Source organism: Delphinus delphis, chromosome 1 (assembly GCF_949987515.2).
Source record: "Delphinus delphis chromosome 1, mDelDel1.2, whole genome shotgun sequence".
NCBI classification, from domain to species: Eukaryota; Metazoa; Chordata; class Mammalia; order Artiodactyla; family Delphinidae; genus Delphinus; species Delphinus delphis.
In genome coordinates, this window is record NC_082683.1 from 136,642,720 (window position 1) to 136,660,280 (window position 17,561).

The following is a 17,561-nucleotide window of genomic DNA, read 5'->3' on the forward strand; positions in this document are numbered from 1 at the left end:
TACAAAGAGATGACATGTGGAAGGAGAGAAGACATATTCTGCATCAAACAGAGTTGCATAACATCTCTCTCCCTCCCCCGACAGCCCCTGCTTAAGTGACTCTTTGGGGTGGTTTCTGCTCCTGCTGGTGTCCCAGGCAGGAAAGGCCTGGGGATGCCCTCTCAGCCTTGCTGGAGCCTTTGGCTTTTCTTACTTGCCCATCCTTAACTCATCACCCCAGACACACTGCTGAATGTGTTCTTGGCCATCGCTGTGGACAATCTGGCCAATGCCCAGGAGCTGACCAAGGTAAGCATTGTTCTCCGGGGATCCGATGGTTCTCTAGTGCCGTTGGGTGCCTGCTGGCCTTTGGGGCTGCGTCCAAAAGTCTGCGTTGCCTGGCTCAAGCCTGCCAGGAAGGCCCCTTCTGGGAGCTTGTGGACAGCTGGAGAGCCACACATCCATGAAAGGAGCCTGCTTCACCCTCGCTGAGTTTGCTGAGCCTTGGAGCAGACTGGATCTCTCATGGGACGTAGAAGATAATCACTTAGTCACTGCAAACTCCCAAAGATATCCTTTGCAGAATTACGCCCTGGAAAAGAAAGAAAACACCAAAGTCCTGGATTTAAGTCCCACCTCTGCTCCTGTGACCTGTGGCTGTGCGACCTCAATCATGTGCCTTCATACTTCTGGGTTTGGGGGTGAGAGGGGCCAGGAGCATCTCTGTTCCTAGACTGTGTCTCCTGGGGTACTCCAGTGGCCATGGTCATCTTGAGGGAAGTTTCAATGAAGCTAGTTGCTACATTGCTCAAAGAACTGTTCCTTTCTTTCCTCTGAGTCATTTCTTCAGGGGTGGAGGCAATACTGATTGCAGTGGGATGGTCTAGGGAGATGAGTGAAAACTTCTCCCCACGTAATACACATTTGGTTTGGGGCAGAGCCCATAGCAACCTGGTGATGTTTCCGTGACTGCTCTTCCCTACGTCCTTGAGGGTCTTCTTCTCTGCAGGCAGGGAAAAATACCAGCTCTAGTATCTGAAAAGCTGGCTGTGAGTCATGCATCGACCACTCACTGGCTCTTTTAGCTTGTGCTTGACCCCTGGTCTCCATTAGCCTTGCTTCCTTTATCTGTAAAAAAGGAATGATATATCTGCCTTGCATACCTCACAGGAGTACTGCAAGGATCAAGTAAAATGATGTGTGTGAAAACCAGAGCAGGCTGTGAAGATGTGTGTATTCCTAGGAGCTCTAGTCATTTTACCTGAACCGGCTTTCCTTGCTGTCATCACATAGAGGGACATTTATGAGCAGGAATGTGGGTGAGGGGATAAGGTCCCTGCCTGGGGCCCCAGGGTGGGGTCACTTAGCTGTGCAGGGAAGAGGGCGTGATGGGAAGTGTGGTGTTTACTTCAGGGGGCTGTGCCTGGAAGGTCCCCCTCCATCACTTCCAGACGCTGCAGAGCATCTGAGAAGTGTCGGCTCTGGCCTCTGACCTCCACAACCCCGGCCAGCTCCCCTGAGGACTGGCACTGGGGTAGAACTGCACGGCTGTCCTGAGAAGGTGGGGCAGGGTGGAGGCCAGAGTTGCTGGCCAGGAGGCTGCTGTCTCAAGGGGGCTGGCTGCTGGCCACCCGAGGTCTGTGAGCCAACCTGACCTCATTCTGCCTTGTTTCACCTCTTGCCCTTCTTGTCTCGCTTCGCCTGGTCTCCAGAACGCCTTCTGGGGAGAGCCATGGGAGCTGCTGTCCTTCACGAGGATCCCAGACAAAGCCCTCTCTGCTTTGTGTCTAGGATGAACAGGAAGAAGAGGAGGCCTTCAACCAGAAACACGCGCTGCAGAAGGCCAAGGAGGTCAGCCCGATGTCTGCACCCAACATGCCTTCCATCGAGTGAGTCGCTGTCCCCACTTCACAGACCCCTGGGCTCCTGTGCTGACAGCCAGTTGCTCAATTCCAAAGCTGTGAACTCTCACAGGGCGCCTGCTCCATGCCAGGAAACGTCCTGTGAATACAGCAGTGAGCAAGACAGGCTCTCTTTTTTTCACAGAGCTTTTATTTCAGTGAGCAAGATAGCTGATAAATACACGAAATAATTTTAGATAGTGAGAATAGCTATCAAATACATATAACAGGGTACTAAGGCAGAGGAACAGGAATTGGGTGGAGTACCTTCGGGCGATCTGGGAGGGGTTCTCTGAAGAGATGATAGTTAAGCAGAGACCTAAATGTGTCGAAGATGGTCGTGTGACGTTACGAAGGTGGAACATCCCCAGCAAGACCCAGTGTGGCTGGTATGAAGGGAGCAAGGGGGAAGAGAAGGAGACATGGCCCGGGAGGTTCTGAAGGCCCAGGTGAAGGACTTTAGCTTTTATTCTAGTTACAACCATAGGAGGGTCTAGAGGGGAAGGGTGGATAGGTTAGGATTTACACTTTTAAAAGGTCCCTGTGCTCTGTGGAGATGGACTGTAGGGGCCCAGACTGGAGCCAGGAAGACAGAGGTTGGCTCTTAGAGTAAAGTAGGTGAGAGCTGGTGGTGGTTTAGACAGACCATGGTAGCAATGGAGAAGATGAGAAGTCATCCCATTCAGTCTGTATTTTGGAGGGAGAACCAATAGGATGAGCTGATGGAATAAATGTGATGGAGGTGGGGATGAAAAAAAAAAAAGAGAAGAAACAAACGTTTCTCCCAGGTTTTTAGGTTTGAACCTAAGCAACTGGGTAGATGATGGTGGTATTTACTGCTAGCCTGGAGAACAGTGGAAATCCAAGGTTCATTTTGGCCACGTTAAATTTGAGATGCTTGTAAGACATGCAAGTGAAGATGTTGAACGGGCTGTTGGCCTGTGAGTCTGGAGTTTAGAAGTCGGGGTTAGAAATAAGGATTTGGGGGAGCGTTTGCATTTGGACGGCATTTTAGCTGTCAGCCCGGGCGGGCTGACTCAGGGAGAGGTGGGCTGGAGAAGCGAGGAGCTGAGAACAGAGGCCAGAGCACTCCGGGCCTCGAGGAAAACCCGCGAGGAGACTGATGGGGAGCAGCCCGGAGGTGGGAGAGAGAACGAGGGAGCGTGGTGTCCTGGAGACGTGGAGAAGAACACGCTTCCAGACGGAGGGAGTGGACGGCGGAGCTCAGGACCGTTGAAAGATCACGTAAGATGAGAACAGAAAAGGGAGCGTTGGGTTTGGCAAAATGAACGCTGTTAGCGACCTTCCCGAGAGCCGTTTCAGTGGCCCAGTGGGAACAGAATCCAGTTGGAGCGGATTAGGGAGAGAATGGGAGGTGATAAATTAGAGTGGCGAGTGTAGACTCTTTGAGGATCCAGCCTGGCCCTGTGGCTGCTGGTGGAACCGGCAGGCCATGGGCCCTGCGGGGCGACTGACCACTGTATGGTGCTGGGGGAGGGCCTTGGAGAAGGGCCTTGAGAAGTGACCACAGAACCACGGAATTCCTGTTGTGGCTTCTTGGCCGTCCTGAGAACTTAGTGAGGGGTCCTGGGGTATCACTGGGGAGGGTCTGAGAGCCCTGGCAGCTGGACCTCTAGCCTGGCCCCAGACCCTGTCATCTATTACTAGAAGCTGATCAGGGGGGAGCCCTTCTCTGCCCAGAGCTCGTGTGAAAGCCTATGAATGTCGTCGGCCTCGCCTTGTAGGAACATTCCAGAGTTATGTGTGGGGACCTCCCTCCCCTGCATGAGAAAAAAACTCCCCTCCCCCCGACCCCCAGCAAATTTTTTAAAGATTGATGAAGAAAGGTGAAACAACTCCTTGCTCCCTAGAGCATTTTCTGGGCCTTGAGCAGTTTCTACTCCACTTTCCCTGCGCTCATGAGCCTGGGCTAAAAATACATATACACAGGTATCCAAACATGCTGGTGGGTAGGGCTGGCTGTCACTTAGCAGTAGGTGGTTCTATTTACTGAGATGAGGAAGCCTGGAGGAGGAGTGGGTTAGAGATACGCGGGGGAAGGATGCTTGGCCCAGAGTAGAAAATCACTATTTATGGAATGAAAGAATGAATGAGATGCTGGTAGGCACATGGCAGTAGGCATTGAGCTGTGTGCGTATCCGGCCACAGTGAGGTGGGAGAGGTGCTGTGACCATCCAAGATGAGCAGAGATCCAGGCTTTGGGTGCAGTGCTTGTGCTGCGAGGTGGGTGCTACAGGTGGAACGTTGTCAGGGTGTGTGTGCGCTGCCTGGGCTTACAGCCCAGACTCCTGACTTCCGGACTACGGTATAACTAAGTGCGAATGTGGTGTCCATAGAGAAACACGGAAAGGACATTGTTACAAATTAAAAGGCCCAAGTGCTAGTCGTAGCTCGGTCCCTCACACGCTGAGGGAACCTCCTGGCATCTCAGAATCCCTGTTTCCCCATCTTCGAAATGAAGAATACCAACCACCCTTCCTGATCCACAGGGTCCTTGCAAGGTGTATGTGAGGTCATATATGCATGAGTTGGAAAGATGCTTCTCTGTGATTTTAGGTATGAAGACATATTAATGGTTGTGATGGGATATGAGTCTGGATCTTTGTATGTGCGACTGGAGAAGTGAAGTTTGAAGTGTGTATCTGATTTGTGTGGAAATTAGAGGTTGGTTCTCTCTTTTGCCTGGCGCGCGTGTGTGTGTATGCACGTGTGCGTGTGCGCATATGTGGGTATGCACACATGTGAGCATGTAAGAGAGAGAGAATTCTTCCATGTAATTACACTCTTACACATGTGCTCCTAGGGGGCTGGCATTTGAATACCTGAGAATTTGCAAATAGCCCGTGGAAGGTGCTTTTCCTGGTGGGAGTGCATGCTGCCCGTCTAGAGCGTGTGCTTCTCTTTCTCTGTGCTGCCTGTGCTTCCTGGCATGGCCACTCTGCGTGCATTGCAGCTGTCAATGCTGAGGGGTGCATTCATTTGCGGAGCTCACAGGTGTCTCCACAGTGATACCCACATCCATTCCAGGGGTGCTTATGTGCATTGTGCCTCCTCAGGCTCAGACCAGCTGCCTCCGCTCCCTTTGCCCACCGTGGACCACGCTTCTCTGCAGATGTGGACACGGCGTTTGAACAGTGCTAGTTTGCCTGCGTGTTCTCCACTGGTGGGTGTCAGTTTCATCGGGGAAGGAGCAGCATTTGCCAACCTCCCAGGTCCAGGCAGGGCCCATTGGGCCAGACTGGGTTTGTCAGCCCAGGAACTGGGGCAAGCTCATTCCACAGGTGTCCCAGACGTGCAATCCTCCACCTAAGCACTGACAGCTTCATTTTTCCTGTTTGCCTTTGTGGGTGATGCCTCTACCCTACCATTCTGACCTTCCTTGTGTTTGAAAGGACACAACACGTGTGTATCTGTAGAAGAGATTTTTCCCTGTGCAAGGCCAGGAAGGTTAATACTGTGCTTTACCCAGCTGAATAGACTGAACATTGAAGGCCTCTGGTCAGGGCCACTGCATTGCACACATGCAGGGGGCACTGCTTACATCCTGAAGTATGTGGACAGCAGCCCACGGAGTGGTGGCCCCGCCTTTGGCCGTGGGCTACTTGGTGGCCTCGATGGTGTGCATGGCAGTGCATTTGTTCCCTGCATGTTGTGTGAGATTGGAGTGATGAGCTGGGGAGTCACACCCTTGTGAATATCCTAGAAATGATCAGGGGGAAATACAACTCTTTGTCCAAGTTTACAGGGTTTCCAAAATAGGTCTCTGAAGGATATTTAGGTGAAAGCGTGAGTGCCAGTGGGGCTTGATGACTGAGTATCCGAAGCTGTTACCTCCGGGAAGCAATAGACCCTTTGTGTGCCCGCATGTTTGCTTCAATACTAGATCCGTGTGTTTGCACACAGCAAGGAACCAAGGTCACTCCCTTGGAGAGCTGAAGGTTGGGAGTGTACAGAGGGCAGCAGACACGTAGGGGATTCTGCACCTCTCCCTGGAGATCGGCTGGTGGCCGTGGGGCTTGCGGGTCCTAGAGGTCAGGATAAACTGAACCTGTCCATTTTTCTTCCCCAGAAGAGACAGAAGGAGAAGACACCACATGTCGATGTGGGAGCCACGCAGCAGCCACCTGTATGTGTGTACCGGTTTGCGTGTTTGTGAGTGGTTACGTGTGGGTGCGGGGACACCGTGTCTTTGTCCTTGCCGTGGGCAGAGTGGCATCGGGCGTGCACGTGTCAGTGTGTGCCATGGTGTGTGCGTGGGCGTTCCGTGCACATGGTTTGTGGATCTGCCCCTCCGCACCTCTCACCATGTGCCTATCTCAGTGTGCGTCTCAGGTATGTGACCCCGTGTGCAGTTTGCTCTTCCGTGTGGCCTGTGAGTGGGCATGTGTCGGTGTGGGTCGTTAGTGCCGGTGGGGTGCCTTTCACGCAGGCACTTGTGGACAGCACGTGTGGGCCCCAGTGAGGATGCGTGTGGGCACATGTGAGCATCCCCTGCACGGGCTCTAGGCGTGCGCCCGCAGGCGTGTGTGAGTGTGGGCATAGGCGTCCACCCCACCCCCCCCCGTGGGAGCCCACTCTCTGTGTCACGTTTGTGTGTTCCCGCTGCCACGTGAATGCTCAGCCAGGCCCCTGAGCTGGACTGTTCAGCGGTTGTTTTGAGTATGAGTTGCTGGTGGTCCCTGGACATAGAGTCCTGTGGATTTTATTAGTGGTTGTGGAAGAGACCCCACTGCATCACTGCAAGAGTGATGCCAAGACCTTTTATAACACGGGTCTGCTCGCCACTGTCATCCGTCACCCTTGGATAGTACCTGCCCATTGTATTTCTCAGCCCTGGCTCTCCCAGGCTGTCCTCAGAAAGGGAAAGGAGAGGGAGAGGAGGAGGAAGAAAGGCCTCTCACCTTGAACTAAGGGCCATTGGTGGGCACAGAGCAGGTACAGGCTGCTGCCCTGAAAGCAGAGGGGAGCTGGGGGAGCGGACATCTGGTAAGCCTTCGTACTACTGTCCTGGGGACCGGGACTCAATCCTGGGCTGACCCCACCCCTCTCAGCTCCTGCGGAGCAGTGATTAGAGCGGGAAGCCCCACGGACCGGGGGACAGTGGTCCCACCACCCCCTCGGCCCCTCGCGTCTTTCTGTGCACCCTGTCTGCAGGTCCTGGGCTCTCCCGTTCGCTCCCTGCACTGTGTGTCCCCCCATCCCACGGCCACCGAGGGCTGGCCTCTGCCCCGTGGCCGCCCTCCCTGGCCCTTAGCCGTCAGCTCTGACCAAGCCCTCGCCCTCTCCCCTTTGCCAGGAGGGAGCGAAGGCGCCGACACCACATGTCGGTGTGGGAGCAGCGCACCAGCCAGCTGAGAAGGCACATGCAGATGCCCAGCCAGGAGGCCCTCAACAAGGAGGAGGCCCCACCCATGAACCCCCTCAACCCCCTCAACCCCCTGAGCTCCCTCCACCCACTCAATGCCCACCCCAGCCTCTACCGGAGACCCAGGCCCATCGAGGGGCCGGCCCTGGGCCTGGGTCTGGAGAAGTGTGAGGAGGAGCGCGTCAGCCGCGGGGGGTCCCTCCAGGGGGACGGAGGGGACCTGTCGAGTGCCCTGGACAACCAGAGGAGCCCCGTGTCCCTGGGCAAACGGGAGCCGCCCTGGCTGGCCAGGCCCTGTCATGGGAACTGTGACCCGACCCAGCAGGAGGCCGGGGGCGGGGAGACCGTGGTGGCCTTCGAGGACCGGGCCAGGCACAGGCAGAGCCAGCGGCGCAGCCGGCACCGCCGCGTCAGGACGGAGGGCAAGGAGTCCTCCTCCGCTTCCAGGAGCAGGTCTGCCAGCCAGGAGCGGAGTCTGGATGAAGCTGTGCCCAGTGAGGGGGAGAGGGACCTCGAGCCCAGGGACAGCCACGGGGGCAAGGAGCCCACAATCCAGGAGGAAGAGCGATCCCAGGACTTAAGGAGGTAAATGAGACGCAGGAGCATGCCCGAGGCATGCAGCGTGGCTGGAGTTAGGGGTTCTTCAGCGTGAGCCTTTCCAAGCCTCGGTTTCCCCTGTAGTAAAATGGAGGTGATGCTAATGCGCCTTTTACGAGGCGTGTGTAAATATGACAGCGGTGGCGTCCACCCCCCTGAACACCAGGGCATCTCCTGTTGGGAGTGGGTAGTGGATGAATGGATAGGAGTAAAGGCAGTGGATACTGTCTGTGGATACTGCCTGGCTGGGTGGGGTGGGAGGCACCGGATGCCAGTGCTCTCCAGCAGGGCTGCTTAGGCTCCCCGCACTTCTGCTTCTCGCCAGGCGTATCAGACGTTTCGGAACAGCTTCTCGATCTGAGCACCACCTGTGTCCCCCTCTCTCTTCACAGGACCAATAGTCTGATGGTGCACAGACGCTCCGGGCTGGCAGGAGCCCTCGACGAGGCCAACACACCCCTCGCCCTGCCCCAACCAGAGCTGCAAGCGGAGAAGGATGCAGCGCTGACGGAACAGGAGCCGGAGGGCAGCAGTGAGCAAGCCCTGCTGGGGGACGTGCAGCTGGACATGGGCCGGGTCATCAGCCAGAGTGAGCCCGACCTCTCCTGCACCACGGCCAACACGGACAGGGCTGCCCCCGAGAGCACCAGCGTCACCATCGCCATCCCTGACGTGGACCCCTTGGTGGACTCGACCGTGGTGCACAGTGAGAACACAGTTCCTGTCCCCTTCACCCCCATTGCTCATCGTGCCCGGGGCTGGGGGAGTCTTGGCTCTGGAATCATCCCTGGAGAGCTGCGTGGAAAACCCCACCAGAGGGATGAACTCACTCTTCAACATGTAAAAAAAAAACAGCAGCAGTTTTTTTCCCAGTTTGCAAGAAAAATAAGTTAGAATTTTCTCAATCTTAAGTTTTGCCCATAAAATGTCCTTAGGCCTTTGGCCCCTGTGACCATCCTAGAGTCTTCAGAGAGATCACACGTGATTTTTGACCCATTTTTATATTCAGCTATTTGATTTATTGTATGAATATCTGACGGCATTCTCTGGGACCCCCCCAGGTGCTCTGCCACTTGACAGTTTGGGGACCGTTGCTGGAACAGAAGATGGCAGGTGGGCTGGGGCCGGCACTGGCTGTGCGCAGTGTGTAGCCTCCTAAACCCTGTGTCTCTCGAGGCCTCAGTTTATCATCTGTGAAGTGAGGGCATCGAACCGGATGACCTCTGAGATCTTTCCCTGTGCTAACATTTTATGAATCTATTACTCTTATCTACTCTCTTTCTCCTAGGAGCTCTTAGTCACACTTTCTCTTATAGTTCCTAAAGGCAATGGATGTTCACCTGTGAGACCTTAAACGGAAACAACCCAAAAGCACTTAACCCACACCCATCCCTGCCCTGACACCCCACCCATCTCTGCATTAATCCCACCATCCACCTTATCATCACTGAATCATGACCACAGGATTCCACTCTTGCTTTTTTTCCTCTCTTTCTTTCCCCATATTTTTCTCTTTTCACAGAACAGTCCTCTCTCCCTGTTTTTCTCTCTCCCACTTCTGTCTCTGTTTCGTCGCCTTCTCAAAGTGAAGAAAATGTCTCAAAGTGTTCTTCAGAGTACCAGTACTACTTTAAAAAGTGAAATCTCGCATATCCGGTGCCCCGGGGTTGACTTGGGTGGGCATGTCTCAGGATCTCAGACTCACAACCTTTTTTTCTGTCTTATTTAATTTTATGTTCTGATAATGAAGTTTTGGGGGCCCTCCTTTATGAGACACAACATTAAGAAAGTTTGACCCCCCTCTGTTCTCTTTCTGGGGCTAGTCCCTGTCCTTGGTCATAGGTAAGAGCGTGTCATCAGAGGGTTTTTGGACACTTTGGATGACTTACCTTTTGGAAGGACCTGGAAGGGGTCAGGACCTCAGAGGTTTGCTACTTACACAAGGTACCAGGGCAGAAGCATTCAGTGAATGGGAATGTGGGAGAGGTTCCTTTGCCCCACTCTGATAGCCTCATCCTCTCTGCCACTCACCCCACTCTGGGACTTGCATAAGGAAACAGAGAGTAGTGGTCCAGCAGCCCCACTCTGTCTCTGCTTCTTCATCCTCTCAATCCTGGGATAAAGTCATGGACCCATCTTCGCGTGAATATTGCATTCTTGTTTCTACATTAATCATGACGGGAAAAAGCACAGCCAGAAAGGCTGCCACAAACAGAGTAATGTCTTCTTAAAATCTTCCATTGCAGTGTGATTTCTTTGAAAGGAGGTAGAATTTTGAATTGGGAACCCATGCCAGCTGTATGACCTTAGGATAGGTCCTTGAATTCCCTGAACTTCAGTTTTCCCATCTGTAGAAGGGGAATAATAATATATGCCGTCCAAGGTGTACTGATGTGAAAAATGCCATAAGTGAATATATACAAAGAGTTCAGAGTTTAGATATAAATAAACTTTGTAAACTTTACAACAGAAACAACCATTCTGTTTTACCCCGGGAAACATGATTATCATTTATATGGCAAAGAAAAGGGCTATACCACCTGAAATCAGGGCAAGGGTAAGGCTAGGAAGAGAGCAGGGCTTAACTCAGTATAATCTAGCAAACACCCCGATGTTTTCAGGCACCTTGCCAGGCACATCCCTAGCTGCCTCTCCCGTCCCCTCCATCCCATCCCCAGTGGAAAATGAAGGGCACCGTTCTGCACGTAGCAAGGTTTCTGAAGATTTCAACACGTTCCTCTTGCAGTCAGCAGCAAGACTGATGGAGAAGCCAGTCCCTTGAAAGAGGCAGAGATCAAAGAGGATGAAGAGGAAGTGGAGAAGAAGCAGCAGAAGAAGGAGAAGCGTGAGACGGGCAAAGCCATGGTGCCTCACAGCTCAATGTTCATCTTCAGCACCACCAACCCGTAAGACACCCTCCATTGCCACCTCCCTTTGGTGCTGGAGTAAACAGCCCAGGTTTGAGCCAGGGCGGGGTGATGAGAAGGAGGGATGGGGGTCCAGTCTTCCTCCTGAGCCTTCCTGGTGGAATGTGGCCAGACATCTGAAGACTCCAGGGTGCTCACTAGGTGAGGCCAGTCATGGAATTAATGAACAGCCTTGGAACTCTGTGCCCATAGTCTAAAGAGTAATTTAAGACAGTACAGAATGAGAAATGTCATGAGGGAAGGACCCTTCACCTACTCTTTGGTCAGCAGGTTGGGGGGGGTGGGGCGTGGTGAGAAGGAAGGAAATCTACTTGGGATGTGTCACCACATATTCCAGAGGTGGACAGAGCTGAGAATAGGGAGGCTTGGATAACTCGATCATCCGTTGGCTGCCCTCCGTGTGAATTTTGAAGTGGGTGTGTCCCTCAGAGCAGAGGCAGGGCATGAGATGGGGTTGGCGAGGAAGAATCTGGAAGGTTAGCTTTAGGAAAGATAGAATTTTGAAAGAGAAGCTGCCTTCCACCCTGGAAATGAGCAAGATGTACACATAGACCAGCTTCTGAGTCTGGGAAGGTGAGAAGGCTTTCAGTGACCATGTGGGCAGTATTCAGGCACGGCCCTGGGAAGGAAGGAGCCGGGGCTAAGAGATGTCAGGCCAACCGAGGCCAGGATGCTGTCTATAGAATAGTCACTTTAATCAGAATACCTGAGGCTCAGGGAAGCCTGTTGCTGCTTCCATCAGGAATCTTAGGATCAAGGTCTGCTTTTACGTTTATTGGTTCTTAGGAGTCCCTTGCTGCGCCCCAGTTTCTGTGCAGTTGGGGAGTAGACACTGAGACCCAGTGGAAGGTACCTTGTAGCCACCCGAGCGTGTGTCATCTGGTGCTGGCCGCGGCTCCCCCCAGCTCAGATGTGCTTGCAGATAACGTGTCTTGGCTTGCGTACTGCAGCCTCTAACCAATCTGATTACCTTCCCCCCACCAGCACTTTCAATCAAGGGTGGTGCCTGAGAAATTAAATGGCTCTCCCCCTGGCTTCCTCTGGCCAGGGCCTGGCTGTCTGGAAGAGGCTGATGTGCGTGGGGGTGGGGAGGAAAGATGGGGATGGGAGGGAAGGGGGGCCGGCTCAGCGGGCTCATCCGCCACCCACAGGATCCGCAGGGCCTGCCACTACATCGTGAACCTGCGCTACTTTGAGATGTGCATCCTCCTGGTGATCGCAGCCAGCAGCATCGCCCTGGCGGCCGAGGACCCCGTCCTGACCAACTCGGAGCGCAACAAAGTAGGTGCGCGGGGGCTGACTGCCAGCCCCCGTAGTACCCTGGTACCGCCCATCGCAGCCCCTCCCATCCCAACATTAGAGATGAGCTAAGGAAGGTTCCTGGAGAATGAGAGAGGCTTGAGAGATTGCCTGGTCCCAGTCCTCAGGGCAAAGCGTGAACCGCTTCCAGGCCACAGTCCCCACCCGCAACCCTAACCCTAACCACACTGCTTACCTTTACGTTCAGCAGTGGGCCTTACACCCAGAGCCAGCCATGGCCTTGAAAAGGGGTCTGCAGTCACCCATGGGTTGGATGTGGGGTCTGACCTAGGGGCATGGGTGATGTGGGTGACATCAGGGCGCTGCAGCTCCTCCCAGGGAGCTGAGGCACCTCCTAGAGGGCCAGGGTGGATGTCAGGAGGGGTCAAGGGGGTGGGGAGGATTGGAACGGACAAGGATCCCAGGGAGGGAGAGACCTGGGGGGCAGTTCGGACCCAAGACATTAAGTTCTGACCACAGGGGAGGGAAGGGCCAAGGACTGGCCAGCGGGTCATGGGGCCCCAGCAGTATCCACGGCTCCTCTCTTCCCTGCGTCTGATTAGCAGTTACAACTCCGAGCTTCTGTTCCAAGGTAGAAGTGAGCGGGGCTTGGGGTGGGCGTGCAGGAGAGCCTGTGTTGAGGGGTGTGTGTAGCCTGGTGGTCTCTACCTTATGTGTCTCACAGGTGCTGAGGTATTTTGACTATGTTTTCACTGGCGTCTTCACCTTTGAGATGGTTATAAAGGTAAGAGCCTCTAGAGCAAACCTGGGCTCTGGGGCTTGGATGGGCCACCCGTCTACCTCTCTAGTCTGGTGCCCTTCCCCAGGACTGTCACCTCCTGATCAATGTCAGAATCTCAGCGGCGCCTCTGCTGACCCCTCCTCCAGCCTCAGATCCCAGTGAGGTCTGTCGTGGCAGGACGTGACTGTGGGGATCTGTTTAGACTGGTGCAGACCTGTGGGCATGGCCCGGGGAGAAGGCGGGCCCCCTCTCAGGCAGGCAGGAGAGGTGCTCCAGGCGTGGGGACTGTTCTCACCTCCCCAACACGCTTCCTGGTTTGAGCCTGGGTACCTGCCAAGGCAAGGGGTTAGGTACAGATGTCTTCCTGGCCTCATTTAGTCCCAACCTTACTCACTGCCCTCCACTCTCTTCCCTGCCACTAGAACACCCCACGTTACCATCTTATTCCCAGTCTCACCCATCTGAGATTTTTCTCGTCTGTGCGTATGTGGCGATGCCTGGGGCTCTGAGCCACTAACGTAAGGAGGGATGTGGCGGCTTTCGAGGAGCCAGGGAGTCTAAGTGAACCCTGGTGGCTATGAAAAGGGCCTTGGGCCTCACAGTTAGGTGGACAGAGCCTGCGGGACCTGTCCTCCTGCTTCTTGGGTCCCCGTGTGGGTTGCTTTCTAGAGGCAGTGGCAGTGGGGACATTGCCATGGGGAGCCCAGAGCTCAGGGCACGTATGACCGGCACCTCCTGGGCTCATTGATGGCTGTTCACATCCTCCTGCAGATGATAGACCAGGGCTTGATCCTGCAGGACGGGTCCTACTTCCGAGACCTTTGGAACATCCTCGACTTTGTGGTAGTGGTTGGTGCATTGGTGGCCTTTGCTCTGGCGTAAGTAACTCTTTTTTTCTCGTTCAATTCCCTTCCCTCCTTCCTTTCTGAGACGGCTGATTTGAGGGCTTCTCCAGGGCCAGTTCACTCAGTGGTGCCCATGAACGCTGCCCTGGGAGTCTGCTTCCCAGTTACCCCTCGACAGGGCTCCTGAGGGCCTTACAGCCTCAGCTCCCACGCCCTGAGTCGTGGGACTGGTGAAGGAGGAGCAGAGCGAGTCTCTAGGGAGAAGCCAAAGGCCTTGGCATTCCTCCCTTCGAGATGAGTGGGCCTGGGCAGGCACTCACCTGTGTGCCCCCATGGGCTCGGCGCGGGACCCAGGGGCAGCCGAGGTACCCTTTCATTTCTTGATTCTGTCAAACAAAGGATCAGCTTGAAAGAAAAATGCAGCGGGTAGAGCAGAGTTGGGGAATCACAGAGTGCGGGGTGTGGGGAGATTCTCTGCTTATAAGCAGAAGTACCCCAGAGCTATCCCAAGGACATAAGAAGCATGTTAATATGATGAACTCCAGAAGGAAAGACTTTCCCAACTTTCCTTGGTAACACACTTAGGAAAACAGTCTTAATCCATTCAGGTGACTAACCATGTTCATTACGTTAGGGGATTTTTTTTTTCTGAACACTGATCCAGGGAAGGGCTTTCCTAGCCCTCCAGGGTGTAGCTAGGAAGTAGACATATTGTCAGAGCGTTTTCCCTAAGCTAGTGGGTAGAGGGCCCCAGAAGATGAATGACAGGCTTCTGGGCTCTGTCCGTACCTTGTTCCACTGTCAGAGCAGCTTCACCCTTTGCCGGATGGCACAATAGAATATGCCCTCCAGCCTTCTGAGTACAAGAGAAAGCCAGGTGTTCTAGGCAAGACGAGCTACACTGTGTGATGGGGCACAAGGAAAGCATTTGGGAGCTTCTGTCATGGATGACAGCTACAAAAGGGGAGGAGCAAAACACCTCCGTAGGCTTGACCTTCCCAGACCCAAGTGGTCAGATAGGGATCATCTGTCCCACCTTCTCCCCAGACACTGTCAGCTTCCGTCCCTATCCATCTGGCAGAGAAAGAAATGGGGTAAGAGTTAAGAAGGAATGTTCTTCAGGTGGCCAGGAGTGGGAGGAGAGATGAAAGGTCCCCAGCTGTGCTAAGAATTTGAGACCTCCCAGAACCTGGAAGTAGACTGTGTCCATTGCTGCCCCAGCTATGGGGGACCCTCCAAAGGAGAACCAGGCTGAATGTGACTTGTGACCCTGAGCTGGCAGTCAGGACAATTCCAGTGTCCTTTGTCCTTACGTGCACCAGTGTATTTACCCCGTTAGAGTCACGTGGAGTCACCTGTGCCCCTCACAAGGAAACCTCCTATCAGACGTTTCTGAACTGTTGTTCCCAAGGAGATTTCACGAAAGTATGACATTTTTCCAAGCATCTGGTCCCTGTGTGGACTCTCATAGCAAGATAAAAATAAAGGCAACTCTGGCTCTAATAAGGGGGCTCCCAGCTCCTCTTCCTCCTCCTTCAAGGGGAGAAGCACCAAAGTCTGCCTTCCTCCTAAGGAGGTCCACCTTTTCATGTTAGAGATAAATCTTACCCCTGAGTTTTTAAAGTCAAGTTCCCTTTTCATTTTTCCAACTCATTTGTGTACATTGTTCACCATATTGTTCTTCTCCCTTACTTTGATCTCGGTAAAATACGTTGTCTCTCTTTGAAGAAATAAAGGACAAGGAGAGAGGAGCATATAGGAAAGGAGCCACGTCCTCTTGGGAAAGAACGGAGTTCATTGGGGTCACAGGGCAGAGTGGGAGGAAGGGGGTGGGCTGTGGAGTCAGGAAGGCCCAGCTCCTCCACTTACCAGTTTCATGGCCTAGAGCAACATAGCAAAGTATTAACCCTCTTAACCTCCGTTTCTCATCTCTGACATGGAGACAAAATACTGTGTGTCAAGGGCTTAGCCCAGAGCCTTACCGAGTGTGAGCGATCAGTAAACGTGAATTCCCTTCCTTATGCTTCCATTCTCCATCACGTCATGAAGTCCGAATATGGAGTAAAATGTGTGTTGAGACATAACGTACACAAAAAGTTGAACACAGGCTGGTTTCCAAGACTTGGTTGTTGTGCACACACACCTGGCCTGTGTTGGTGCCAGTGGGAAGGAGGTGTGTGTTAAAGGAAGCCTCTGCACGCCTGCCACATGTCCACAGTCCAGCTGTGTCTCCTCAGATCCAGAGCAGTGACGACGGGCTGGAGGGTTGTCATCTGTCTTGTTCTTTCTTTGTGCCCTTTGAAACGTGGCAGTGGTAGCTTTGGTGTTTGTGGCGGGGGAAGCCTTAACAGCCCCGGAGCCGAAGCCTCTCTGTTGGTCCTCAGATCAGGTACAGTGCAGGGTACCCCAGAAACCCCCTGGTTCTGGGGTCCACGTGTATTGTGATGGATTGAGCGTTATGATCCATTGCTTGCTTTTTTGTTTGTTTGTTTTTTGCGGTACGCGGGCCTCTCACTGCTGTGGCCTCTCCTGTTGCGGAGCACAGGCTCCGGACGCGCAGGCTCAACGGCCATGGTTCACGGGCCCAGCCGCTCCACGGCATGTGGGATCTTCCCGGACCGGGGCACGAACCCGCGTCCCCTGTGTCGGCAGGCGGACTCTCAACCCCTGCGCCACCAGGGAAGCCCCATTGCTTGCTTTTAGTGGTTTCACTTCTTGAACTTTTTATTCATTTCTCTCCAAAATGTAAATGGTACTTGCTCATCCTTCTCCATGCACCCTCTCTCTTTTGTTAGCATCCTTCTAAGCTTGCCATGCCCATTTCCTCTCCCCTTTCTCCTGCTTATGGGACAGGCTCACACCCCCCTCCTCTGGCCTTCGTCACGTTTGCTGAGGTCCAGGTAATGCTTTCTCTTGCTCGTATGCTCATGCTTTCTAACTCTGTTCTCCCCTTTCCTCATGAAGGGCACAGAGAATTCAGCTCTCCTATCACTTTGGTAGGGTTAGCCAGGGTTTCCCCTGACAGCAAAGCAAGGGCCTGACCTGAAACGGGTTGACATCGGAATAAGGCCTACGTCCCCCTGCGGGGCTGTGGTCAGGGGCTCAGGCCAAGAGAACCACGTGTGAGTTTTTCTGTAGGCCTGTCAAGGACATCCCTCCCTGTGGATAAAACTTTGATTGTCATATCCCATATTTTTGCCCCTAAGAATGTCCACCATTCACATAACCTTACTCCTGCTCTATCTCTCTCTCTCTCCTTGAAATTGAACCTTGTTTTACTGAGGCTTCTGCAAACGTTATTGCTCAATTTGAGCAGAACTGATGGCGATTGTCATGGTAATACCTTTCCGTGGCTCCTCAGAAATCAGAAGTGACTTGGTATCTCTTCCACCGCTGGCGGCCAGAGCCTTCTGAGGACCCAGCCAAAGTCCCAGGAGCAACACCCCAACCAAGGGGAGAAAATGGCCTCTAGCTGAATTCTCAGAGAAAGCTGAGCCCTTCTGCTGCAGCGGTCTGCCCCTGCCATCATGTATATTTTCTAGGAGCGTGTATGTTGTTTTGTATTGGCTGGAAGGGGATCTCTCTTCTTTATAGCTGCATATGTGAAGTGAAGGGATTCTTTATAATGTAAACTCGACGGATTCCATGTGGGCACTGTATTGACTTTTGAGGAGGGGAAGGGGGTTTATTTTCTGAGTGTGGGCATAGCAAGGGATAAGAAAATAAATGGAAAGATACCTGTATTGCACCCTTCCTGTTCTGCCGAGTCCACTTTTACATTATAAAGCATTTATAAGAACACTCAGGTCTCCCTCCATAAGCCCAATACCTGTATAGAGGGGGCAAAGTTTTGACAGAGGTTGGCTACAGCTCTCCCTCGTCCCA

At 53.5% G+C, this 17,561-nt stretch overlaps 1 protein-coding gene across 3 annotated transcripts in view; it reads left to right on the forward strand.

The window, feature by feature from the left end:
* Window positions 1–17,561, forward strand: part of CACNA1E (calcium voltage-gated channel subunit alpha1 E) — a 296,087-nt gene that overhangs the window by 224,801 nt on the left and 53,725 nt on the right. For 2 of the 3 annotated variants that reach the window (XM_060009746.1, XM_060009755.1), the window contains exons 17-25: window positions 221–288; window positions 1,771–1,868; window positions 5,971–6,027; window positions 7,198–7,851; window positions 8,256–8,569; window positions 10,610–10,769; window positions 11,942–12,071; window positions 12,775–12,834; window positions 13,603–13,709. In XM_060009746.1, the coding sequence (XP_059865729.1) occupies window positions 221–288; window positions 1,771–1,868; window positions 5,971–6,027; window positions 7,198–7,851; window positions 8,256–8,569; window positions 10,610–10,769; window positions 11,942–12,071; window positions 12,775–12,834; window positions 13,603–13,709 (1,648 nt within the window). The remainder of the gene's footprint in view (window positions 1–220; window positions 289–1,770; window positions 1,869–5,970; window positions 6,028–7,197; window positions 7,852–8,255; window positions 8,570–10,609; window positions 10,770–11,941; window positions 12,072–12,774; window positions 12,835–13,602; window positions 13,710–17,561) is intronic. The other variant, XM_060009763.1, reaches the window with a different exon arrangement.